The sequence below is a fragment of the Leptonotus elevatus genome, chromosome 10 (assembly GCF_054856555.1).
Source record: "Leptonotus elevatus isolate MCC_2025b chromosome 10, RoL_Lele_1.0, whole genome shotgun sequence".
NCBI lineage: Eukaryota > Metazoa > Chordata > Actinopteri > Syngnathiformes > Syngnathidae > Leptonotus > Leptonotus elevatus.
The window spans coordinates 16,925,971-16,952,140 of NC_141248.1; the positions used below are offsets into that span (position 1 = coordinate 16,925,971).

The 26,170-nt window shown below is 40.5% G+C and overlaps 1 protein-coding gene and 1 long non-coding RNA gene across 2 annotated transcripts in view; one reads left to right on the plus strand and one right to left on the minus strand.

Moving 5' to 3' along the window:
• Positions 1–26,170, minus strand: part of LOC147167384 (uncharacterized) — a 94,349-nt gene that overhangs the window by 27,665 nt on the left and 40,514 nt on the right. The window lies entirely within an intron of this gene.
• On the plus strand, positions 1,934–18,867 carry slc6a1b (solute carrier family 6 member 1b). The gene is made up of 15 exons (XM_086086924.1): positions 1,934–2,397; positions 2,993–3,331; positions 3,564–3,695; positions 3,892–3,992; positions 4,367–4,476; positions 5,446–5,578; positions 7,059–7,193; positions 7,494–7,597; positions 9,003–9,127; positions 9,878–9,990; positions 10,064–10,195; positions 11,452–11,554; positions 11,648–11,748; positions 13,210–13,377; positions 15,889–18,867. The coding sequence occupies exons 2-15, from the start codon at positions 3,085–3,087 to the stop codon at positions 16,000–16,002; spliced, it is 1,818 nt and encodes a 605-aa protein (XP_085943050.1). The 5' UTR covers positions 1,934–2,397; positions 2,993–3,084; the 3' UTR covers positions 16,003–18,867.

Sequence of the window (26,170 nt, forward strand, 5' to 3'; positions counted from 1 at the left end):
GGGGCATTTGTTGAGTGCATGAAAAAAACATAAATAAATAAAAAGTTGACAAAATGAACTGCAATTCCCAAACAATTGTTTGACCTTCTTTCTTCCGTACGGCTGAGTAATATTGAAATAATACATACAATAATAATGCATGTGCCAAGCTGCAGGCTGCATCCAACTGCTGCAGCGACGCCCAGATGGCAAACCAATGAGGGGTGAATGAACCGTCTCGTGATACTCCAAACATTAAAAAAAGTCGCGTTCCTAATCCCGCCATTTGGATTGGTGCGCCTCACTCCTGCAAAAGCGCCTCCTGTTGGCCCCAGGCAGAGGGGCGGAGGAGGGCGGTTGTGGGTACGAATGGCGTAGAGAGCTGGTGGGGCTGGTAGCCCCCACCTGACGGCGAGCCTGTGTGCACCGGAGCTTGTAATTACAGAAGGAGGTGGTAGTAATAGAGTCTGGTAAAAGGCAAATACACAGGCTGACAGCTGGGGCCCCCCGTGTCACTTTCACTTGTCACACAAGGGCCACATAATGCTCGGAAAAATGTGAGACCAGCCTGTGCATACATGTAAATGTGGACAAGGCTCATATGTTTATTATAGTCGCTGTATATATACGTCAAGCAAATCATACCGTGTATTGACCTTTCCTGTACATGTTTTTTTTTATTGAACCAGGAAGTTGGCTGCTAACTACACAAACACAATTTACTCAAGTTTAAATGTAATATTTTTCTATTTTCTCTGTTTGGGTCACGATGAAACCGTTCACCCATCCCAGAATGAAAAAAATTAAACGGTTCTGTTGTTTATGTCTTCCTTTTGAACCAGGAAGTACCCTGCTAGCTAAGTAACTAATACAAATTTAGCAAAGTTTTCCCCCTTTGCTTCCTCTGGTCCATGTTTTGTGTGGTATACACACAGTCACCAAATAGCGCAGTGACCACTTGTCACCCTTTAAATAGGTCGACTGACTGATTATAAGTTTGAAAACACCTGTGATGCTAATTAGAAGACTTTTTCTCACAGTACCATCATTTTTGTCTAATGGCTTTTTCATAAGTTTGTTTTTTAAAATAATTCTGTGCAACCACAATTTAAAAGCAGTGTTGGATTTTAATTGGTTAATTTGTATTCAATGCTTATTATTATTACTTCTGTCAGATGTTATTTCAGTGACCAGTGACCACTTTGTTTAAATTGTTTTATTTTTTTATGTATATATATATATATTATTTTACCTATTGTATTTTATTATTTGATTGACAGTTTTTATTTTTATAGTGGGGATCTCAATGTGCAGCACTTTGGAAACGCTTATTTATAAAAAATGTTCTATAGAAATCAAGTGGATTGGATTACCAACAATTTTGTCCATGTGTGCCCATCAGGGATAAAGGAAGGCTAAAAATGGCTCATTATTCAAGGCGTTCTTCATCTTGTTTTCTACTGAGACACACTGTAAATGAAAATAATAATAATAATAATACATTTAATTTGTAATGCAATTTAGATTTCAAAATAAATCTCAAAGTGCTAATGAAAATAAAATAAAAACTTTTCATGGCGACACTTTTTTCTTGTTCTGCATTGATCATCAATGTATGCGAGAACATTTTTTTTTTTATAAAAATATGTATTTCAAATAATGGCTATAAAATAATTCCTGAAAATGTATAGTGCAAAGGAGAGCTAGTTTTATTTGCCATTTTATTCCTGTGTTTTGTTTGTTGCGGAGTTTTACTACACGGTGTTCAGGGTTCACGTTCAACACATTGGAACAAACACAGGAACAATCAAGTTGGATGGAATAAAAGGCACCAATTGTCCTTCGGGTGAGTCTGAGAGTGAGAAAGAGAGAGGGAGAGAGAGAGAGAGAGAGAGAGAGAAGTTGGAGGAAGAAAAAAAAAAGGAGGTGAGAAAGGATATAAAACGTTGGGACAAGAAGATGCTCCTCTCCCGAAGCCGCTGCCATCCATCCACGCTGGACATGTTGGACTAGCCGCTGTTGTGTGCGCGCGCGTGTGTGAGTGTGAGTGGAGGAGGAGGGGGCTCGACCAACTATGTGGATGAGGCCGCGCTGCGCATCGCTACGCCCCTGCTCGCTCCAAGTCAGACGGCTCCTTCTCCTCGCGTCTTCTCGTCTGCCGGCTGCCTCTCTTTCAGCACCACTCCTTTAAGGACAGCAGCGCACACCCCCTTCCGCCGTCCTTCCATCCTTCCATCTATCTATCCCTCCTCCTCCTTCTTCTTCTTCTTCCAGCCATCCAACCATCCGCCACCCTCGGGATCGTTTACTCGCCAGCGAGCGGATCGGGTGCGAAAATTTGCAGTCAGGACGCACAGAAAAAGTGCAAGGAATAACTTTTGGGGATTTATTTCCAACAAGAAGACTAAATAGTCAACTGTAAGTATGTGTCACTGTTTTTCCACCCATAACTTAGCTGCGCTAGATTTCTTTAAAACAGCAATAAATCTATCTATTTTTGTATTATTCGTTGTTGTTTTTTGTTGAGAAGAATTATTATGTCGAATATAGAGATTTAAAAAAAAACATTTAATGAAAATGTGAGTCTTTCAAAGGGGGATGGGGGCTGGGCGGATGGGGGGGGGGTCTCGTGCGTAATTGCGCGCACTCATCCGTTGGTGCGTTTATTTCACAGCGAGGGGCAAAAAAAAAAAAATGCAAATAAAAGCTGCATTTCAATAAAATACTCCCTAAAATCTTGATAACTGTGTAATTTCCCATCGTTATTCTGGATTCAAGGATCTGGTTTATGTTTGTTGTCCGCGCGTAAATGAGATTTATTGCCAGTAAGCGTGGCGTCTGGCTCCTAAATTGCTTTGCACATTTCTCTGCACGCAAGCGCTCATTGCCACACCGTGAGAAGTCGATGGGATTAATTGGCCTTGTTTTCTTCTTTTCATACACTCAAACCCACGTGCAAAGTGGAATATAATATTTGTAAATTTAATCCACATTCTACGCATTCCTCCGGCAGCGAACCGGTGGGACGGAGCCGCCGCGTGACCCGAACCGGTGCTGCTGAAGTGGTGCCCTTCCTCCTCCTCCTCTTCCTCCTTCCTTCCGAGCATGGCCACCAACGGGACCAAAGCGTCGGACGGCCACGTCCTCACGGAGACCGTGAGCGAGGGGCCGACAAGCACGGCCAACGACAAACCCAAAACGCTGGTGGTGAAGGTGCAGACGAGCAAAAAGGACATACCCGAACGAGAGACGTGGGCCGGGAAATTTGACTTCTTGCTCTCGTGTGTGGGATACGCAATCGGACTCGGGAATGTGTGGAGATTTCCTTATTTGTGTGGAAAGAATGGCGGAGGTAATCAGGAGTTATTTTTTTCCTTCCAAAGGAACCAATACCGGGATTCCATGTCTCTTAAATCCAAATGTGTAGCCGTGCGTAATTACGCACAGGCGTCCGGTGCTCAATTCACCTTTTTTTCCCCCCCTTTTTTTTTTTTTTTACATCTGGAATATGTTGAATGTTAATCATTTATAGTTGCCTTTACTGAACCCTTCCTTTTTCTTTTTTTTTATTACCTCTCATTCAGGAGCCTTCTTGATTCCCTACTTTTTGACCTTGATATTTGCTGGCATGCCCCTCTTCTTTCTGGAGACGGCTTTGGGTCAGTACACGTCAATTGGGGGGCTCGGAGTGTGGAAGCTGGCTCCCATGTTCAAAGGTAAAAAAAATAAAATAGCTAAGTTAGTGTTAAAAGCGGTTTGTTTTGTTAAAAGCTTGGTTTTGTTATTCAAGGTAATAAAAATGTACTATTATTATAAAAAACAAACAAAAAAGACTTAAAATCATGAACAGAAATTATGGAGCGGTCTTATAAAAATGCCTCATATTTCTTTTAAAGCTGTGTGTTGTTTCAGGTGTCGGTCTGGCCGCTGCTGTTCTCTCCTTTTGGCTTAACATTTATTATATTGTCATCATTTCCTGGGCTATTTACTATCTGTACAACTCCTTCACAAATGTGAGTATCTTTCTAAATAATCAACGACAATGTATGTAAAATCCTGACGTTATTTAGGGGTACCTAATAGACTGCATGGGAGAGAGCGAGAGAGAGAGAGAGAGAGAGAGAGAAAAGGTTGTAAAGCCTTTAACTGACTATGACATTTATTACTTCCTTTCCCACATAATTAGCGCTTTACACAAGCTATTGATAAATGCATTCTGGCGATGAGTCATCCCGTTTTTAGAGGGAAGCATGAAATCGCAATGTCCCCCCCACCCCACCCGACCAACCCCCACCCCCTAAAGACTATCATGGACTTGGCACACAAAATTGGACCCGGAGGTGGGAAAGTGCGGTTCCAAGTCAAAAGATTTTTTTTTTCTTTCCAGGACCTGCCATGGCAGACTTGTGGCAATTCCTGGAACACAGACCGTTGCTACACCAACTACAGCATCCCCGACACCACCAACCTCACCAGCGCTGTGGTGGAGTTCTGGGAGTAAGTTGGACAGACGAGTCCCCGTACAATGCTCCAATTAATCGGAGATATTCTATGAGTGCGCATGTGGAGCCTCCAAAGTCAAACGCCCCAGATTTGAGAGTTCAGCTGACATTTTCTGCCTCAATAAGTCAAACAAGTGCAAAACTTGTGCTCAGTGAAAATTTAAAGGACTACTTCCACAAATGTTTCTTTAAGGATGCTACTATGACCAAATGTGAAAATTGTGATGATAACCATAGACCAGGAAAATAAATTTACTGCAGCCTGGGAGTGATCTTGGTGATCTTTATGAAAATGATTAGTATCAGTCCCTAAATCTAAGTTATATCGACCAAAGTCATACTTGTGAGTAAAAGTGGTAAAATTTGGAGTTCAACAAACAATACAGTATAGAAGAATATGCCTTATACTTAGAGTTCATCCATGACGTCAGCATTATTTGTGAGATTCCAACTCATTAGGCATATTACATTTCTATTTTTATTTTTTTAGAAGTTTGCCATTCATGACCAATAGCAAAAATTGCCATGAAATAGGAAAATATACTTATAGTGACATCGGAAATGGAAATACATGCGACAATACTGCATATTGTTGCTACTATGTGAAAAACACTTATGTCCATTTTTTTATTATAATTTTTTTATGTTTTTGGAATGAAACTGGAAACAGACATCACATAAACGTAAAAATATATTTTTTAATTACATTTTTTAAATTAAACATCGGGGACATCGGGGGTTTTCACATAGCAGTGACGATATACAAAACATAATAATACTAAAACTAATAAAAACTAACCTATATTAAAGCACTAAAAAAAGTTTGAAAACTAACAAACCCGCTCTAAAAGCTACATCTAATTAACTCCCTGTTTTTTTTTTAAAGTTGTACTACAAGTTTAAGTCCTTTTACCACTTCTTGCATACAGTAAAAAAAACAACCTTCACCCTTTCCCCCTTGCAGACGCAACATGCACCAGCTGACCGACGGCCTGGAGAAGCCCGGAGAGGTCAGAATCCCACTGGCCATCACCCTGGCCATCGCCTGGGTGCTGGTCTATTTCTGCATCTGGAAGGGGGTCGGCTGGACCGGCAAAGTGAGTTAGTGGCCGAGGACGCGGCACAAAGGAAACATTTAGCTTGCGTCGTTTCACCGCAAACAAGACGCGCGATTCATCGCTCAAGGTCGCCGAGCTGTCACTGCGACACGCCGGATTACTGTGCCAGGGGGGCCGGGGGGGCTCGGGGTGGAAGGCGGTTACGTAACTTTCACTTTACCCTTTAATTGTCCAACTTGAGACTAAGTTGGTTTAACTGTTGTGGCATAGTGTCATAACAAAACCCCTTAAAGCGTATAATCGTGCTAAAGCTAAATGTGCTCAGCCATACACAGAACATTGATTTTATTAGCTTCCCCCTACCCACCCACCCACGCACACAACTACAAAAAGCGCAATAAAATTTTGTGGAGCCATTACATTTTGATGCAACTCTAGAGAAACGTGCAGAAAGAGGAATTCACGGATAGAGTCACATGGAACTATTTCCTTGCCCAAGAGTTCAAATGGTAGAGTCCTGTCCCTCTGTTTTAGTCATTCTTGAATCAAAAGTTAGACAGGATTTTTCCCTTTTCTCAATGGACTTTAGTTTCGAATTTCAATGATTTGGGTCATCACCGTTAACTTTTACCTCAAAATCAAAAATGCTTTGGTCCTTTCAGTCCATTTGAAGCATCTTCCGTCATTCTCTATGAACCAGGAAATAGCCCAGAAGTAGCTAAAATGTAGCCTGAATAACAACATTTTGTCAAACGATTTCCTTTTCTTTTTGGACTGGTAGTGGAACTGTTTACTCTATTTTATCCATTAGTTAATGTCTTGTATTATCATTAATGAATCAGAAAGTAGACTTCAAATTAAACAACAAACGGATTAATCAAAAACGCACTCACAATTCTTCCTTGTCCGACTCGAATTTTTCCATTTTGATCATTTAAGTCACGGCGGAACTGTTTACACCCATCATCGTTTTGATTCTGGTACGTTTTCGTAATTTCGTATGTCATTCTTTGAGAACCATGGAACTAGTCTAGAAACTAACAGACATTTTTTCCAATGTTTTACGAAAACAATTTTGTTTGTTTTTTGGTTTAAAGATTTTCTCCCATCGCAAAAACAAAACATGGTTGAAAAGCACAAGCAGGAAGTAGCCTCCTAACTAACAAACAGAAGGACAAATAAAAATACGATCACAATTTTTGAACCAGGAAGTGTACGTTGTAAGATGGATAACAAACAAACAAATATGATTTTTTTTCTCTCACTTTGACAGATTTCTGTGCCATTTGTGTTCATTTTCGTTTTGATGATCAACTGTGCTTGTATTCGATAATGGAAGAATCTGTAAAGGGTTGACATAGATCGCAAAGATCGGTTTAGAGGGGTGTGGTGACCCTTGCCTTGGGGTATGTGTTGGCTGAATAGGTCATTAAGCTCCACTGCCACTTTGTTATGTATTTTGTCTACTTGTAGGAAAAATAACTAAACTGGTCCAACAACGACTCTGTGTCCTTTACAGGTAGTGTACTTCTCCGCCACGTACCCTTACTTTATGCTGTTCATCCTGTTTTGTCGTGGCATCAGTCTGCCTGGAGCTATTGATGGAATCCGCTTCTACATCACGCCGGACTTTGAAAAACTGAAGGAGTCTGAGGTACGAGCGGCCTTTTGTTGCTTTGCTTCTGAAAATCTTGTCTGGAATTGAAGAAGTTATATTATGCCATCATTTAAAAAAGTTTTTCCTAGGAAGCCTAAAAAACCGTATTGCTACCAATTTCAATGCTACCTTTTGTACAAAATCCCACTAAATCTGGAAAATGTTGCAGAAAAGCAGTCAGACTTTTTCTAGTAGAATTCCATTGATACGTTACACGAAACAAATCGATGTAGTTATAAGATAGCTTGAGGTACTGTATGTAAAAAAGTTGGTTTTTTTTTCTTCGTTGCGAGTCAGGTTTGGCTGGATGCTGCCACTCAGATCTTCTTTTCTTACGGGCTGGGATTGGGCTCTCTGATCGCACTGGGTAGCTACAACCCCTTCAACAACAACGTATACAGGTACGTTTGTTTTACAGTCATTAGTTGATTCTGTGTCACCCAATACTGTGATCCTATACTAAACACAATTTCGTTCCTGGGTTGAATTTTGGGTGGGTACTTCTTGTCTAAAACCTTTCGATTGTGATTTGCAACTAGAGTCAGGTAACAAGTGTTTCATTCTATCTCTTTATTACGTTTTTTATTACGATACAAGGTAGGATTTTGATAGAAGTGCATAAAAATCAGCTTTTACTGTGAATCCTTTGCTTAACTCATTTGCTCCCAAACACGTATAAATGCGTTCTATTTTAAATATTACCACGCTTCCAAAGATGTATTTATAATTTTTTTATGTATTATTTATTTCTGCTAGAACATACAAAAGGTTTTGATGCAGAGGTCGCTCAAAGCAATGGTAGTTATTACAAAAACGGCCAGCAGGTGGCAGCAGAGTATACGAGATCAACCAGTGCCATGTTGCAAAAAGCTCTTTCCCCCACTGTTTTAAACAGATTTGTGAATAATGATGAAACTTAGCTATGTTCTAGTGATAATTGCTGCAAAACGGAAACAGGTAGAAATATATATTTTTCCTAATGAAAGAAGAGACTCTAATCTTTCCTTTGGTTGTTTCCATGTTTTTTAGCAACATAACACAATATTCTGTGGGCCTTGCAAAATCAGTCGAAATCCAGGAAAACCGTCGGGAGCGAAGGGGGTTGCTTCAGTGAAAATGACTGGGAGTGAATGAGCTCAAACGTAATGTTTTTTTCCCCCAAGGTTGTCGGCACTCACTTCTAGAGGTCGTCAATTTACAAAATGTCCATTCATTCGTCATTCGGCAGCACGCTGGGCTCCCTTCTGTCGTCAGTCTGCCATTTTATTTTAACCATGTTTGCAAAGAGCTCCGTTAGTGACGATTGCGCTGACGAACGAAAACCCACTTCTGTCAGTGTTTAGTTAAAGTTTCTCATCATTCATTAGCCAAACAGGTGTCCGTCATTGACGGATTAACAGTACTGACGGAATGCCCACCTCTGGAGATTATTAATAACCGATGTCGGCATGCAGATATTGTACCATGAGCGCTAAATGGAATTATGAATATTTTTGTTTGACCACTAATACTTTGATAAACAGAACTGGAGGCCGACTACCTCTTACAATGGATTTTGGTCTCCAGTATTTATAATAATTTCAGTAATTTTGCTGCACTGCTTTCGAACTGCAAACACAAGTCAGCATCCCAATGTAAGATTTTAACTGTCATTTCAAAGGAACGGGTCAAAAATAGGCAGCCGTTTCTTTAGCGCTGGATGCAAAATGGCTCCCCACCATCCCTCTCACCAATGTGTGACGGGATGATAAGGAATTGATATCGGCGTGACAATGGCCGCCTTGTGCTTTGTCTCCCTCCCGACAGAGATTCTATCATTGTCTGCTGCATCAACTCCTTCACCAGCATGTTCGCCGGCTTTGTCATCTTCTCTATTGTGGGATTCATGTCCAACGTGACAAAGAGACCCATTGCTGATGTGGCAGCCTCAGGTAATTGCAATCAATGTTGAAGCTCGATGGCGACAATCAGCAAAGGCAACAGACACTCGGAGGCGTGCAAATAATTATCTCTTGAGTTTGCTGGATGTGTTATTCTTTGAGTCAGAAAGGGGGAAATTGTGACTGGGTTTTGATTTCTGGGTTAATTAGAAAAAACAAGAAAATTGCTCAGTGATTTCGCAAATCTTCCAATCCTTTGAAAATCCTCAAGTTTAGTTCGACATTCAGCACCCACAAGGACGCTTTGGACTTATTTTTAGCTTCTTCTTTTTCAACGTCTTCTTTTAGTTCAAGTTATCTTGCCTTACAGTCACAGCACTTTCATCTGACTTAAGCCAAAACAACCTCGTACTTGTTGCCCTTCTCAGTCAGGGTTAAACAAATCATCTTTAGCTCAAATTTAACATGTAATGTCTGGTGCAATAGTGGTTAGCACGTCTGGATCAGAGTTCTAAGGTTCGGTGATTTTATCTGTAGACTCCAGTCAGTCCGGCATGTTCCCTCGCGTTCACCCAAAATCAGCTGGATTAGATTTCAGCTCAACCGTAACCCTAATGACTACAAGTGCTATTGATGGATGTTCTCAGTGCTGCCCTGCGATTGACTCGCAACCAGTCAGGCCTTTCACCCAAAGCCAGATTGGATCGGCTCCAGGTCATCCGTGACCCAAACAGCAAAAGCGGTATAGAAAATGACAAGATGGATGGGCTCAATGCCTTTTTCCCCAATGCATGTTTTAAGGACCTGGCTTGGCATTTTTGGCTTATCCCGAGGCCGTCACCCAGCTGCCAATCTCCCCTCTGTGGGCCATCCTCTTCTTCTCCATGCTGCTAATGTTGGGAATCGACAGCCAGGTACTGACAACACCTCAAGTGGCCATGACAAAAGAGATGACGTGAAAAACAGTTGACTGTGCTACTCCTCTAGTTCTGCACCGTGGAAGGCTTCATCACCGCACTGGTAGACGAGTTCCCTCACGTTTTGCGGAAGCGCCGTGAGATTTTCATTGCCATCGTCTGCCTTGTATCTTACATAATTGGACTGTCCAACATCACCCAGGTAAGTCAACCAGTGGGACTAGCGTTCGGTCAATTTTCCATTTAGATCCAAACTGTCATGGTCATTAAATATTTATTAACTTCACACCCAAAAATTATATTAAAATTAAAGTTAAAATGTGTATGAAAAATAATAAGAATTCTATTGTATTCTAATAAGAGAATAATTCGTTATTATATTTTGATTATTTTAGTTTTAATTAAGCAAATAATGGAAAAAATACAATATAATGTGTATAAAAATGATTTAACAATAAACCGATTACACATTTATTTAATGAGGTGAATAAAACAAAACAAAACTAAACCAGATAAATGAAAGCAGCAAAAAGGACTCTTGTTAATGAATGATCGTAATAGTGAATGCTCGGTGGGCCGGAATAAAGAATGGAGAAGGCCTTAAGCGGCAGTAACATTTTAGTATGCGTATTATTTATTATAAAATAACAAGTCTATTATTAATCCAATTTAAAAAAACAGTAAACACTCTCTGAATGATTTTTTCCGAATATAAATTTAAATGTAAAAATCACACACCTAATTCTTTAACATTAGCAATAGCAGGTAGCATAAGAAGCTAACATAGTGGCCTACATCTTCATTCTGAAATGCAGCACTCCAACAATATAGTAACCAAAGTCCTTTGTTTTTCTCACATAAAGTCAGCTGGGATGAGTTCCAGCTCATCTAGAGCGATACAAAATGGATTAAAAGTCCTTTACTACAAAAACAAACTAAAACGCAATACCGAGTATGCTATCATGCTACTAAAAAATGGTAATAAAACCAGAAAGAACAACCTTTCAAACTAAAACCAGAGTCAAGACTTCTGCCTCGTCATTTCACATAAAAAACATTGTCCTTTTTAGAAAAGTGTAGTAAAATGCCAAAGGAAAAATCACAGTACAAAACAAATAGTTAATCGTTTGATGCAGGCCAAAATGAGGGGGAAGTGTGTTCATGCTAACTTCAAATTGGAGGAAAAGTGATACGGAGGCGCTGTGTACTAGAAGGAAACTGTTCCGAACCAAAGCTTCCAAGGAATTGATGAGCATTCTTGTCCAGTTGAGATGGACCTTCTAAGGACATCGGCATCGTTGCAGAGATGCCGTGTCCTCACCAACGAGACTCATCGCTCTCTCGATGTTGTTCCACTCGACTGGCCTGCTACTTGCCCGCATACCCTAATTGCCTTCATTTATGTTACTACTCCGTCCCTGCCTCCTCATCAACGTCCTTTTGTGTCTCATTCTACAGGGTGGCCTGTATGTGTTCAAGCTCTTTGACTACTACTCAGCCAGCGGGATGTGTCTGCTGTTCCTCGTCTTCTTCGAGTGCGTCTCCATTTCGTGGTTCTACGGTGAGGTACACTTTTAATAAGGGGACGTTTTTATTTAGGGGAGATTCCGAGACGACGCTCAGGGATTCACAATGCTTTAATGTTGTTTTGCAGGCGTGGATAAGTTCTACGACAACATTGAGGAAATGATCGGACACCGGCCCTGTGCGTGGTGGAAGGCCTGCTGGGTTGTTTTCACGCCACTCATTGTGGCTGTAAGTTCAACACAAGAGCTATCTATCTATCTATCTATCTATCTATCTATCTATCTATCTATCTATCTATCTATCTATCTATCTATCTATCTATCTATCTATCTATCTATCTATCTATCTATCCATCTATCCATCTATCCATCTATCCATCTATCCATCCATCCATCCATCCATCCATCCATCCATCCAGCAAGCAAGCTAGCACGCGAGATAGCTAGTGATGAGTTATTAACATTGTTTTTTTAGTTTCAATTTATATTTTAGCCGTTTTGGATTTAGTTATAGCAGTATGGCTCAATGAATAGAATTGTATTCTTATCTGTGTTATTTTCATGAGAGAAAGGGCAACGGGTTTGTACATTTGCTATCTTTAATGGGAGGGCCGGTCTCTGCCGGTCGGAAGAAGGGAGTCACAGGCTTATTATTAATGTTTTTCTCTAATCTGATTTATACCCATGGGAACAGATTCTCTTGTATTCACTGAGTTGTAACCAAGTGTGCTGTGGGCTGATGGGCGGAGACATTTCGTATTCGCCCACTTTTTAATAAATAAGGATGTGACGGAGAGCCGGTCACAGAACCTGATAGAACACGGCTTCAGTGTCGTCAGCCTTTTGTCATCAGAAGCTTCTGATAATTATTTACCTTTGCAAAGGGACTTCTTCACCAGGATCTCACCATTCAGTTAATTGAACACGCAAAGAGTACAATACTTAATATTGTCTACTCTAACACTAGCTATCAAACTAGCCAGATAGCGAGCTAGCTAGCACATTAATGCCAAGTAAGTAAATGTTACCCATGGTTTATTTACTTTTGCAACTGCTACATTTCTTTAATTTCATAACTTTTTGTTCATGAGAGCAAAAGTATGTCAACATGTAACTGACAGGTGTGTTTTGTAGATTTTCCAAACAATAGGGAGTTGAATGCCTGCGCTCAGTTCCAGATTTGGTTCTGCCAGTGGAGAGTACCATTATACAATTTAGAGGTTGAAAACAGAGCTCGGGTAAAAGCCATTTTGAAGACTTTCCCATATTACTGTAAAAACTCTCACCAAGTTTTGGTTCTTTAACCCCCCCCCCCCCCCCCATGGATTTTTGGGAAAATTATTCAGAAATGAGTTTTACTTAGCAACCTGTAATTCAATTGTCTTATCTTAACAAACACCTCCATTTGAGTTAGAAGTGGGTTAGGGTTAGGGTTAGAGACAAACCTGAGTATGTGTCTAATAGCTAGCAAATTTGAACCACGTATCTTAGACAGATGGGCAACGATCAATCGCAAGCCATTTTAGTTTTTGTTTGATGGCTCCCTATAAAAGAGAAAACTACATGAGCTTATTAACCTCAAGAGATTCCGAACTGACTGGCAGAAACATATAGATGCAAATTTCCACGATTTTTTATTCCACGTGTGTATGCAGATGATGACATTTGTGCCCTGGCGTATCGTTTTCAGGGTGTGTTCCTGTTCAGTGCAGTGCAGATGGTACCCCTCACCATGGGCGACTACGTGTTCCCAGCCTGGGGCCAGGGTGTCGGGTGGCTAATGGCCCTTTCTTCCATGGTCCTCATCCCTGGCTACATGGGCTACATGTTCCTCACACTCAAAGGCACATACAAAGAGGTAACGCTCCGTCTGGCTTTTGTCTCGTTTGCGCGTGTTGCTCACAATGGGATAGGGGCTGTGTGTGTGTGGGGGGGGGGGGGGGGGGGGTAAATGTTGCTTATCTAATAATTGCAGTGTGAGCCATGAAATTAAAAGCGAAACATTCAGAATGCTGGCGGCAAATAGCATTCAAGCTTTTCTTTGAAAAGCACAGGGTGGAAGACGCGTGGCTTTATTAAAGCCAATAATTGTAACTTTTTGTTGATGATCAAGGTTGTATATTATTGAGAAAGAAAATGACCAAACTCATACTTGATGTCGTCGTATTCAAATACAGTTTTAAGTGTCTACAAGTCTGGCGGAAAAAAAAAAAAAGATTCAGAACTTAATCACTGGAAAGTCAACATTACAGTAGCCAGCCATATTGTACTCAGTAGACAGGTCGCTTCAAAGGTTAGCAACAAAGTATTGAGCAAAGGCTGTGAACACAAAACCACAGTAATAACACATGACCGTTTTGAAAGAATTCAATCCATTTTGGAATCGAGTGAAAAATAAAATGTGGAAAAAGTGAAGCGCCGCGAAGACTTTCCGGATGTGCTGTAATTCAATACTTAGCGTTGAAGTGTATTACAATGCAAACTCTGACTGACCTAGCTTCCCCCCTCCCCCACACACATTTTGAGAATGTAAAAAATATCACCCTAGCTACAGAGTGTCGACTCTTCACATTCCATATTGAAGTGCCGCGGCTTTGCATAATACGATTTAGTGTATTAAGCGAGCAGTGCGACACAACACCACTGTAATAAGCAAACATGTGGGCAAGCGGCGTGAAGATGGGATAAGCGCCACGAGAAGTCGAGCAAAGGATAAAAGGATTTGTAAAATGGAGATTGTAATGAGTTTTGTTGAACTACTTGAGATGACTTCAGATTGTATGCTGAGGAATGATTGAACTGCGGCTATGACTTATTTTTGGACGCATCGTTTACATTAGGATGTGAAGTTACGGAGAGCACAAATCTATATGATCCTCCAGCGGCTGAGCTTGACAGGCACCAGCGTGGCAGGAAATGGGCGCTAATTACAGAGGCTGTCGGCAGCGACGTGCAGGTGTCAGGAGGCGCAATGGCAGCTGATTGTCTTAATTGCAGCAATCAGACGGCACATTACAGCTCACGAGTGCCGCTCGCCAAATGTGGATGGTGCCACGGAGTTGCTCGTCATACGACTTCACTTTAATTGCGTTAATGAGGATGAGGATGATTTGGGATTTTTGGTTTGTACCACAACATGCGCCCTGTCTCAGTATGTGGAATTTAAGGCAGCAACAATGGTTTGTAGAAAATGTTATTCTGTCATTAACCCCATGTGACTTCCTGTAGAGAAGGGTACTGTTAGTGTCAAGTTACTCATGCGTCATAGTTTCTCGATGGAAGGAAGGTTGGTTGGTTGGTTGAACAGATAGACAGATGCATGGGTGAATAGGTGGAATAATGAATGATTGAATAGTGGACAGATGTTAATGGGTAAATAAGGATGGATGGATGGATTTTAATGGATAAATATGGAATGAAGGATGGATTTTAATGGATAGATGGATGATGGATGGATGGATGAATTTTTAATAGATAAATATGGAATGAAGGATGGATGATGGAACAATAAATGATGGATAGATAAATTGACAAATAAGGAATGAAGGAATAATGGATGGATGGATTTTATTGGATAAATATGGATTGAAGGATGGATGGATTTTAATGTCTAAATATGGAATGAAGGATGGATGGATGGATGATGGAACAATGAATGGTAGATAGATTTTAATGGACAAATAAGGAATGATGGATGGATGGATTTTAATGGGTAAATATGGAATGGTGGATGGATGGATGGATGGATAATGGATGGGTGGATGGATGGATGATAGCATTATGGCACAATGGATAGATGTTATAGGGAACAAATGATAGATGGCTGAATAATGTATGGTTCAAGGATGGAAGGATGGATGGATCAAAAAGATAGATGATGAATGGAGATATGGATCAAGGATGAAAGGATGGATGATGCATATAATTATGCATCAAAGATGGATGGATAGATGGATTGATCATGAATTGAGAGATGATCAAAAAGGATGGATGATATTTATAAAGATCATAGAAGGGTGGCTGCAGCCTGTATGAAAAATAGATATGATAGATAAATCGTAGAAGAATCAAAGAATGTCCCTATTGGCAGATCAAAAGCGAATGAATAGCAATAAGACAAAAATGGACGGACGGATGGATGGTCATATGATCACAAGGTAGTGGATGGATGAAATGATATTTTGCCAATCAGATGGAAGGATGGATGGACGGAAAAAAAAGTACAACTGTACAGTGAGATGGATGGACGATCCTATGGCTCAAAGACAGAAGGATGAACAGATGATGGATGGAATAAAGAATAACGGATGGATGAAAGGATTTGAGTAAATCTGTTTTCTTCCGTTGTATCGTCGTCCTTCCATGGCAGCGTCTGAGGATGATGATCAAGCCGGTGGTGCTGGTGAAGGCTCAGGAAAACGGCCCAGAGCAGCAGACGGACAGCCAGAACCAGAACCCGGCCACCGAGGAGGCGTACATCTAGAACTTGGTGAGCGTCTCTCTTGTCTCAGTGGTTCTCCGTCGGGCTCCGAACACGTCCCACGAGAATCGGAATCAAGGTTGGGAACGACCACCAGACGTCCACGTCTGCTTTCATTCACCTACCTCCTGGGGACACGTGAGACCAACCTGACCACATTTATTATTATTATTATTATTATGAAATCTCCCTTTTTTTATTTTATTGTTGTATCATACAGAGGAAACTACCCAGCCAATGTGTTGTGTAATTATAAAGTTCATTATGCAAAAAAAAAAAGAAGACATTTTAGTAAGAGAAATATGAGTTAGAAAGTAAAACTATATTAAAAGATATTGTTGAAATTTGGAGGCCTGCATTGATTCGATAGTTTAGACGACAATTACTGTACAGTACAAAGATAAATATCTTGTTTCAATGCGTTTTTGCTTGTACATTAAGTAAATACATAAAATAGATGCCATGTGTCAGATGAGAATTTAAATGAAATCGATGGAAGTGGAATGCGAATGGGGCCAAATCGAATCCATTCATTTCACTTGTTTACCAGCCACATTTTGGGGGTTTACACCTTTGAAAAGCACAAGCACAGTTTGAAGAGTTTAAAACCTATGACAACAGCAAAAACAATAAATAATAATAATAATAATACGAAAAGATATATATACTTCAGTAGGATATGTAGCAAAAGACTGTCATCACTGTTGACAGTTTTGTCTTGTTTTTCTGAAGAACAATAACTATGTACAGTGTGTTGTTGAAATCCTTTTTTTTTTTTTTTTTTTTTTGGTAGAGTAACGTTGAGGTCGTTTTGTATATTCCAGACAGAGAAGGACCAAACACAAGCACACGCCGGTTTGAATTTTACAGGCGCAAACTTAATAACAGCATGTGGTAAAGTGATCACCTCTAGCAGACTGTCGATCATGGCGACATCCCATCGTGTACAATCCTACAAGCATCCACTTACGACTGTGAACGTGTACTCCAACAATAAGCTAAAGTGGCAGAGAGGCTGTGACGGGTTGATGATGGGTTTCGAAGACATACACTCACTATATTTAGTAACGCATTCCTCAGGAACAAAAGTGGACGTGACCAAATGCTCCTGGATATGATACACCGAAGCAGTTTTTGTTATTTAAATATATATTATAAAAAATAAAAAAAAGATGTACAACCAAGTTCCTCAATTGAATGGCCGCAGATGAGGGAGAAGTGTTTATTAGCAGATATATACAAATATATTTTTTCCAATAATATGAATCAATGATTGATGAAAATTTAGTTTATATAAATATAAAAAAAGACTATTATGCTAAAACCCGTGCCAGACTGGATGGAACTAATACTGTGGAGCGACCGCGTGCCACCGATAACATCAGCAAAACGACACATAATATATTGAATTCTTAATGGGGTGACCAAAAGTCAGAATTCAATACATTGTCGCCACATAAAAGAACATGGCGTCTCCACATGACAGACATGGACGTGCACAACATTGTGGAGTGACTGTCACAGTCTGCTAGAATGGTTTCTCGGTAGGTGCTGCTGTTTTGGTTAGCAACAGAGTTCAAATGGCAAAAGATCAGTGTCAATGAACTGAAAGAATTACAGTAATTACCCATTTTTTTCCCGATGGGAAAAAGGAGATATATATTGAAGGTAGGCGTTTATCTGTCTGATGTAGATGTGCCGTCAATTAGACGAATGGCCAGATAATTCGGGGAAGTTAATATTTCGTTTTCTTTTGGCTTCTAAAAGACTGTTTACATGCTTCAGTAGGTACTGCTGTTTTGGCTAGCAACATAGTAAAAATAGGTTTAGCAAATGCTTTAATGTCCGCGTATGAACAATAGACATCTATTTGAGGAAGATGTTATTAAATATTATAATATTTATCTCAAGTGGGGCATTTGAGGTACGGCCGCTATTTGAGGAAATACACGGTAATCAAAATGTCACCTTCTCTCTGAAATGTTTGACCTGTGATCTTTGGAAAACAGATCCAAATGTCGTGTGTGTGTGTGTATGTGCGTGCGTGTGCTTTTCTTTGTGCACATCATTTCTCATAATGATAAATGAGCGAGCGAGGTGACTCCCACAGTGGATGGGATCGGTCTAAATCCTGGCGCACTCATTTTCGTAGGCTAAGGGAAAACCTATTATTACATATCAAGTTTGCACGGCAATATGAATAAAATATCTTGTCTTATCTTATTACTGTAAAGAAAGAGTTAAAAAATAAATAAATAAATGATGATAATAAGATTTGCTTCTGTGGCAGCTACATGCGACAGGAATCAGGTTGAATCCGTCCGGTTGGGTCTCTTTTATTGATGTATTTTCTTTCTAAGTACGTAAATGAAAAGGACGACGAAGGATTCGGTGCATTTTTTTTGTACAGTTACCATACTGCAGTTTTCTCTCTTGAATAATGTTGTCAACTGGACTGTGTAATTCATGTATCTGTGAATGTCCGTACAACCTGACTTTTTTTTTTGGTTCTCATTTCTTCTGTCGATTCAATGTGGAAAAAAAGGAAAAGAAAAAGGAAGTTTATGATTTGCTGTTTTCCCACAATAATATTATCATCTTGGAAAAACTAAAGCACATCTCTCTCTTCGCTGTACAAATGATCATAACAGAATAGCATAATAATGCAGATGAAAATAATAATGTCATAGAAATGTCTAGTCAGAGAATATTGTTTTGTATATTTTTAGCTGTTTCTTGGGCCTGATGTAAAATATTATATGTAAAAAAATATATATAAAATAAATGTCTTTAGATGTGTTATATGAAAAAGCATGATTGCAATATATGTTATCTGCAAAAAAATAAATAAAGACCTATAGATTATAATGGCTGTGTTGTGTTATTGGCCTACTTAATAGGGTGTGCGGAACTGAGAACCCGATGCAAGTTGACAGTCGGACAGAAAAAAAGTTTGACCTTTTCGGAGACTTTTGCAAATCTTTGCATGGCAAATTATGAAATCAAATCAGCCTATTTATTCCCATGCAGGAATTGAATAAAAAGAAAAATCTCAGTGTCAACTTTAGCGCCATGCTTACGTTTTTTCATTCGAATGCTTTATATTTATGGCCTAGAAGTGTTTTTCATACAGACATTTACAATAAGCATGACTTTCTTGACACCACCTGCCACCCTTCATCAAAAAAACTCAACATTTTCGAGTGGCTTTTTATTGTTGGCGACCTAAGGCACACCTGTGCAATAATCAGATTTTCTTATTATTTCGGCAAAGTAGAGGTGCTCACTAACAGATTTAGACAGAATCCTGAACAATGTTTGAGAGAAACGTTTGTGCACATAGAAAAAAACTCTCAAAAGTCTTAAGTGATGCATTTATATTCTTGTTTAGTCTCACTTGGTCCACACTTCCCACGAGCGACCGTTTTCTTTCAACCAATCACCAGACAGTAGCCCTTCACATGGTTGAATGTTTAAATACAGGCTGCTACATGAACAGGTAATAATAATGGGTAGTTCTCGTACATTCTGTTCCACCGAAACAATTGTATGACGAATCAGTTAAACACCGCATACAAGGAACTAAACTTTGTTTGTAGTCATTTAAAAAATAAAATATTGCCACAACAGATCCTAATAAACATCCCTGCTTGGTGGAAATTGGCTTGATAGATTTGCACAATTGTGAAAGCAAAGATGACCTCCTGCAGGGAAAGCTGAGTCAAGTAGCCAGAGGACCTGCATGGCTGCGTGATCTTTTGACATCACGCTTCACACCACGTCTTGCCATCGCGGCCAACATAGAAATAAATGTTTGCCTCCAAGACATCCCCCCGACATGACCTAGTTGGTCTGGACAACGCTGATACGTTCCGACTGGGCTCACGCTGATGCGCATGGACAGAGCAAGCACGGCCGTAGCGCTTGATGCCTGAGTAACTGAGATTTCAGGTGACTGTCTTATTGCAAATACACTGCAGATGGCAATATATGTTTCACTTGAGTCAGAATACATTATAATGCGGTAAAGTTTATACCGGAGCTCTCCATGCACAGTGTTGCCCTTGAATGACCCAAAACTCATTGCTTGGGTGAAAATATGCCGGAGCCGTACTCATCAATTATTTCCCCATATACATAACCCACAATTCACACATTTACATTTGACACGTTCAACATAACAGATTTACTGTACATCATTCCCTTTCCAAATTCAATATGTTCACCTTGGGAGCGATTTTCAACATTGCCACGATTCCCACATGTATAAAAATAATAAAATCCAAAATGTTTCCAACATTATGACGCCACATTATTCCTCATCATTTTATATCATTCAACATCATTCCTTGTCATTCCACATTATTCGATATCCTTTTCGAGATCATTCCACTTCATTATCATTCCATATTTTTCACCAACATATTGCACAATTGTTTTACCAATATCATTCCACATCATCCAATATATTGCCATATTTTCCATTTCCATCACTTTTGTCACATCATATCATTCCACACCATTCACTAACATTCCACCTCTTTCCATTTCTTTTAACATCATTCTGTCTTTTGATGTCATTACATAGCATCACTTTCCATCGTGTTGTATAGTTTTCACCAATACCATTTCACATCATTCAGTATCACTCATAATCATTCCCAAATTTTAAATGTTCATTCCACATGATTTCATTTAATTCAATATCATTCCACGCAATTCCATATTTTTTTCATTCAGCATTACAGCATTCACATGCACTTTAAATTGCATTTTCTAGTTACAGTAAATATACTTGTATTGACTGTAGGAAAGACACTCGTAGGAAAAACACTTCCAGGCCATAAATATGAAACAATCAAACGTAAAACAATATGTACAGTGGTAACCACATATACGTGCATTGTTCAGTGAAACGTCTTCGGTCAAAATCCTTCGAAGTTTACAATGCCTCACCTGCCTCGTATCCCTGGTTCGTCTCCCTCACCGTTGCTAATGACACGAGCCCCGACATGATTGTCACTTGTGACTCAGAGGAAGTGTTTTGTATGCATGTTGTACTTTTATGTCGACTTGGATTTGTTTGACTGGCATGACAATTCATGTTAAAGAATGAGTTGCGTAAACTCTAACCGTCATCCATTAATTTCTTGTTTCTATGTTTGTACATGTACACAGTTCTGAAATCACTGGTGCACGTTATTGAAAACAGAGCAATTATTTGATATATCGTGTGTGTCTGCACACTTGCATGAGATGCGTCAGCGTGTCCGTGTGCGTAAATATTTGTGTGTGTGTGTTTGCTCATCTGGGCATGTGGCGGTGAACAAGTGCGACTTGCGCCGATGACACAGACATGAGGGAAGTTGCTCTGACATCTCTAGTCTAGCAGAGGTAGAGCGGCGCGTCACAAGTCAGCTCCGGGGCGACACCCCCCCCCCCCCCAGCACCCCCCCCCCCTTCCTCCGCCATGCTCAACGACTCCAGCCTGCTCCCTGTTTGCGTGCATGCTCTCCAAGCGCATCACAATCACCGAATGTAGATAGATAAAATCTACTTCCAGTCCACCATTTGCGTTATGCGAATGACGCAGCAAGGTTATATAATTTTCCTCGCAATTGGTTAAAGGGCTACTACAAATGTGAGGCTATTTAGGATGAAGGGAGGTCGATGGTGCCAATTTTTTTTTTGTTTTGCTTATGTAACTTATGAGCTTCAGGACCCCCGCGAACTTGTATGAGTTACACTGTCAGAAATAGAAGTCAATTGTTGTCCCTGAACATACAAGCTACAAAAGTATAAAGTTAAGTTAAAGGGTATGCTTTGTATAATTAGCTGTTTTTCATAGACATCGTGCAGTACATGATAGCTAGGTATGCTGTAAACAAAGGTAGCTAGCTAACTAGGTAGCTAGCTACTAGCTACCAGATACTAATGATGCATTCGAGGAAAGTGGGAATTCAGACTTTTCCTACTTCAAACCAGTGTTTTAAGTGGGCCGGTACGGAGCTCCGGCACTTCTAAAAATCTCCCTAGAGCGTTCAGGAACTATGACAATGCATGTTTTCCGATTCCAAAAAGCTGTTCTGGTGAGCGCCGCTAATCCACGGACTTACAAATTCTACGCTCATCACATCACCATGCGCACGCTTAATCCAATTACCGTATAGACCCGTGCGTGACAAGAGAAGCACGCATACGTCAACGTGAACGTGATGCTAGCGGCTAGCCCAATGCTAGCAGACCCTACCGCGTGTGTACAACCATAACTCTCGAGTTAAGAAAGTGAAATAAAAACGCTACCATGCTGTCCTGGCTCGCATATATTACTATTGAATTTGATACCCAGTTGTTGTAAACCTGGGAATGCATTTCATGCATGGCGAGGCAAGTCAGTGAAGGTAGCGTAAACAACACAAGGGCATATAACTAAAATCCAAACACTGAATCTAAACACTACGAACAAACAACTGGAAAACACACATCCATGTACTTGGCTGGGGAACTGGGCAAACACAGGCCCCGCAAACGAGACACAGGTGTATCGACAATGGGAACATGGATGGAGGAAGTGACTACACAATAAAACAGGAAACAAACAAAAACACGCATGATAGATGACATTGAAAGAAGACAGTAAAAGTTAGTATCCTGTGTAACACTAGGAACACAAAACGAATAGATAATTGTGCCCTGGTGTACAAAACAAAACCATTTTCATAAAGCTAACATTTTGGGACAAAACTGGACACGAAGAACCATGACCGCTGTAAGGTATGGCAGCAGGACCTATTTAACTGTTCCCAATGTTAGAGAGAAAGCGCTTTGGCTGGTGGGAGGTGGTGGGCGGTACAGGCTCTACAGATTCAAGCATCAATGGGCGGGAAGTGGTCCCACGGCCCCTGCCGTTCCGACAAAACCATTCCAGCTGTTCCATTTGGACGCTAAGTTGCAGCTTCCCCAACGGTACTGTGATGCAGTAGGTTGGAGCGCCTCTGCTGAAGGTGGCGAGGCAGGCCTGTGATAGGCAGTCCTCCGATAGCATATCTGCTCCCTGCAGACCGACAGACAGACGGAGGAGAGAGAGCGAGAAAAGCATGAAATGCCCTTATCACTGTCTGCCATATGATGATGGGATGAGCTAACAAAGCTCTAATGAAGTGCTTTAATTGCCTGCTTGGCAAAGCCTGCCTGCCCACACACGCACGCACACACGCACACACTGTTGTCAGATAACATGATACGGACAAGCAACCATTAAGCCATTTTAAAAAATCGACATACACAATGACACTTTTTTCCCCCTAAAATGTCAGTTGAACATGGAGATGTGACGCACGATTGACGACACGCACAACGCTGAACGACTAATAATGAATTCGTCTTCATCACTAGGACATAAATGAACCACTGCGATCATTCCAGTCCATTGAAGACGTTCGTTCTATTTAACCTCCATTTACCTCCTCCTCAATGTCACATTTCGGTCAGTAATCGCTTTTTATCTTCTTACTGACTTTCAAAATGTAGCAGATTCAGAAAACAAAAAACAACAAAAAACATATTTCTAAACCTAAAAAAAACAGCTGAATGTACATCCATATATTGGGGTCAATGAGTAGGGTTGGCCTCAGATATTTCCATTCTCCTTCCTTGACCCGTTACCCTTGGCTACAAAATGTACAACCCCAAAACGCACCCGACTCCGCAGTCCAATATATCCCCAATTCAAATATTTACACTGGGGTGTAAACTGTACAAGCCCAAAATATACTCAAGCCAAACCATAATTGTAAGGTATAAACTGGACGTACATAGAGATGATACCTTATCCTAAACCTCACCTTTGGGTGTAAATTCGATTAATCCGGTATATACTGTATGGGCTTATCAATTTGTATAAACCCAAAAGATAATCTTGCCAAACCCCTAACCTTTTGGTATATGTTGGAAGAGACTATGAGCTCTCCTATCGAGTTAATTCTCAACTATAAACTGTACAAACCCAGAACATACCGTATCCAGAATCCAAACCCGGTGGTATAAACTTTTAAAACCCTAAATTATTGTCAGGCTAAACCCCAATACTAAATTATAAACTTAAAAGACTGGTTCCCTATTCTCTATTCTGAACCTTAACTCTGGAGTAAAACGTGGACCATAGACACAGTTTATTTCCGGGACAAGCCAAGAATGTCACATACCCTAAGCCAACTCCTGACGATGAACTACAAACTTTACGAGCCGAAAAGATATGCTCGCCAAAGCCGTAACCCGAGATTTGACAAATTGAACAGACCTCAAATGTGAGTTATTCCATCCAGAACACAACCCCTGGGGTACAACCTGGGCAGGCCTAGACCATAACCTTGAATCCTCACACCAAGGTTCTAAATAAAATAAAATAAACAGTATAATGTATTCTAAACGTTAACCCTGAAGTATTAACTGGTCAAGATTAGACTATGGCCAAGAGTTTTAGCCCTAAGAGGTATAAAGTGTCCAAGTCCAAAATATAGGCGAATTTTAATGGCTACACTTCTTTTATTACGATCTGCCAACGCAAACTCAGTACCGCAGAGTAAGCTCTCAATGCCTGTTCTCAATCCACAATATCCCCCCCCCCCCTCTTTCCCCTTTCCTTCTTCTTTTCTTGGAGGTTGGGTGACTGATTGCCATGAGGTGCAGGAGGAGGCAGGCCGGGTGCACAACCAATGAACCCACCCAGTTTTGCCGAGTCTCGGGGGCCTTTTTGCTACGCCGCATTTATCACCAAATGTAGCAGGGCCGCTGGCGGTGCTGTGCATCGCAAAATCCAAGCCATGAACCCCCGTTTTTCCCCTGAATCCCCACCGCCACCTTCAACTTTGCAACCTGGAGCAATGCTTCGAAGAAAGGATGAAAAGTTTCTCGTTTTCTTCACAACCAAAATTCCATCTGCGGTTCGGTGCTAGCTGTACAAACGTCAACAATGTGAAACAGCACGCTACCTAAAATGAAGTATCTCATTGGCGCCTTGCAAATGTGTTGAAGAAACTAACCAAAACAATAATACTGTTTTGAGAGGTGGCCATTTTGCTACATGCTGTCGACTGAAGATGGCAACAACCAATCAGAGCTCAACTGTTTTCTGAAGCTGCGCTGTGATTGGTTGTTACCTGAGACCTGAGCAACATTGATGTCATCTTCAATTTTCCTCAGTTGTTTGTTGAATCTAATTCTGCCCAAATCATCATAACGTGGAGGTTTGTACCAACAAAATTGCATTTAGATTTTATTTGTGAGAAAATTCATGAACACTTTATCGGGATTGCGCCTGCGGCATCACAGACTTCCATTACGAGTGATGTGTTTGCTTGAAAGGTTACTGCAGCTCCTCACAGTACAGCAAGTGTGACAACACCTTGAACTATACATGTTTTTGCCTTCAGAGCTTGAATAAAAAAAGGTGTCAAAAACAAGTGACATCACGATCTCACGTGTTAAGTCCAGTTTGCAAATGGCACCTGCCTATGGAAATAATACCACATGGGGTGTTCTTGCGATGACAGTTACCAAGTGAATTTGATACTTTTTTTTGTCACACTTTCAAGGTTACATAAAATACGACCCTGATGTAGGTTCAGTATCTTCCTCCATAGTTTAAGTTAAGTTGAATCCAATTTCTTAACAACCAAAATGAAAATTGCTCGAACCAAAAACCTCAATATAAACCCTTGTCAACGCCAAAACAAAACTCTTCATTCTAACATGTCTGTGGTTCCCACAATATATTTTAAGGTTGAATCTAAAAAAAAAAAATAATAATCTTCCCGTAGCGTTTCAAGTCATTGCTCAACAACACAACATTGAAGCAATGATGCATCATATGTCAACACCCTTCAAACTAGCTCTCTTGCTCCCCACCCCTCCTTGAATACGGCTTATGCACTGAATAAGAAATGTGATGTCATGCCTGTCTGCCCTTGGCTGTCAAGCCCTACGACACACACACGCACACACGCACGCACACGCACACTGGCCAACATTATTTACAGTATAATTACTTCCATGACACTTCCGGTGTGAGCCCATCACTCAATATTATCCAGCGATTGAAGCATGTAGAGCTCATATATAAATATATATATAAAGCGGGTAGAAAAATCTTTTGAGTTCCGTAACAAGGCCA

Coding starts and splice junctions, on each gene's coding strand:
- slc6a1b (XM_086086924.1), top strand. CDS start 3,085: ATGGCCACCAACGGGACCAAAGCGTCGGACGGCCACGTCCTCACGGAG. Junction 3,332..3,563: donor GTGTGGAAAGAATGGCGGAG/GTAATCAGGAGT, acceptor CCTCTCATTCAG/GAGCCTTCTTGATTCCCTAC. Junction 4,477..5,445: donor GCTGTGGTGGAGTTCTGGGA/GTAAGTTGGACA, acceptor TCCCCCTTGCAG/ACGCAACATGCACCAGCTGA.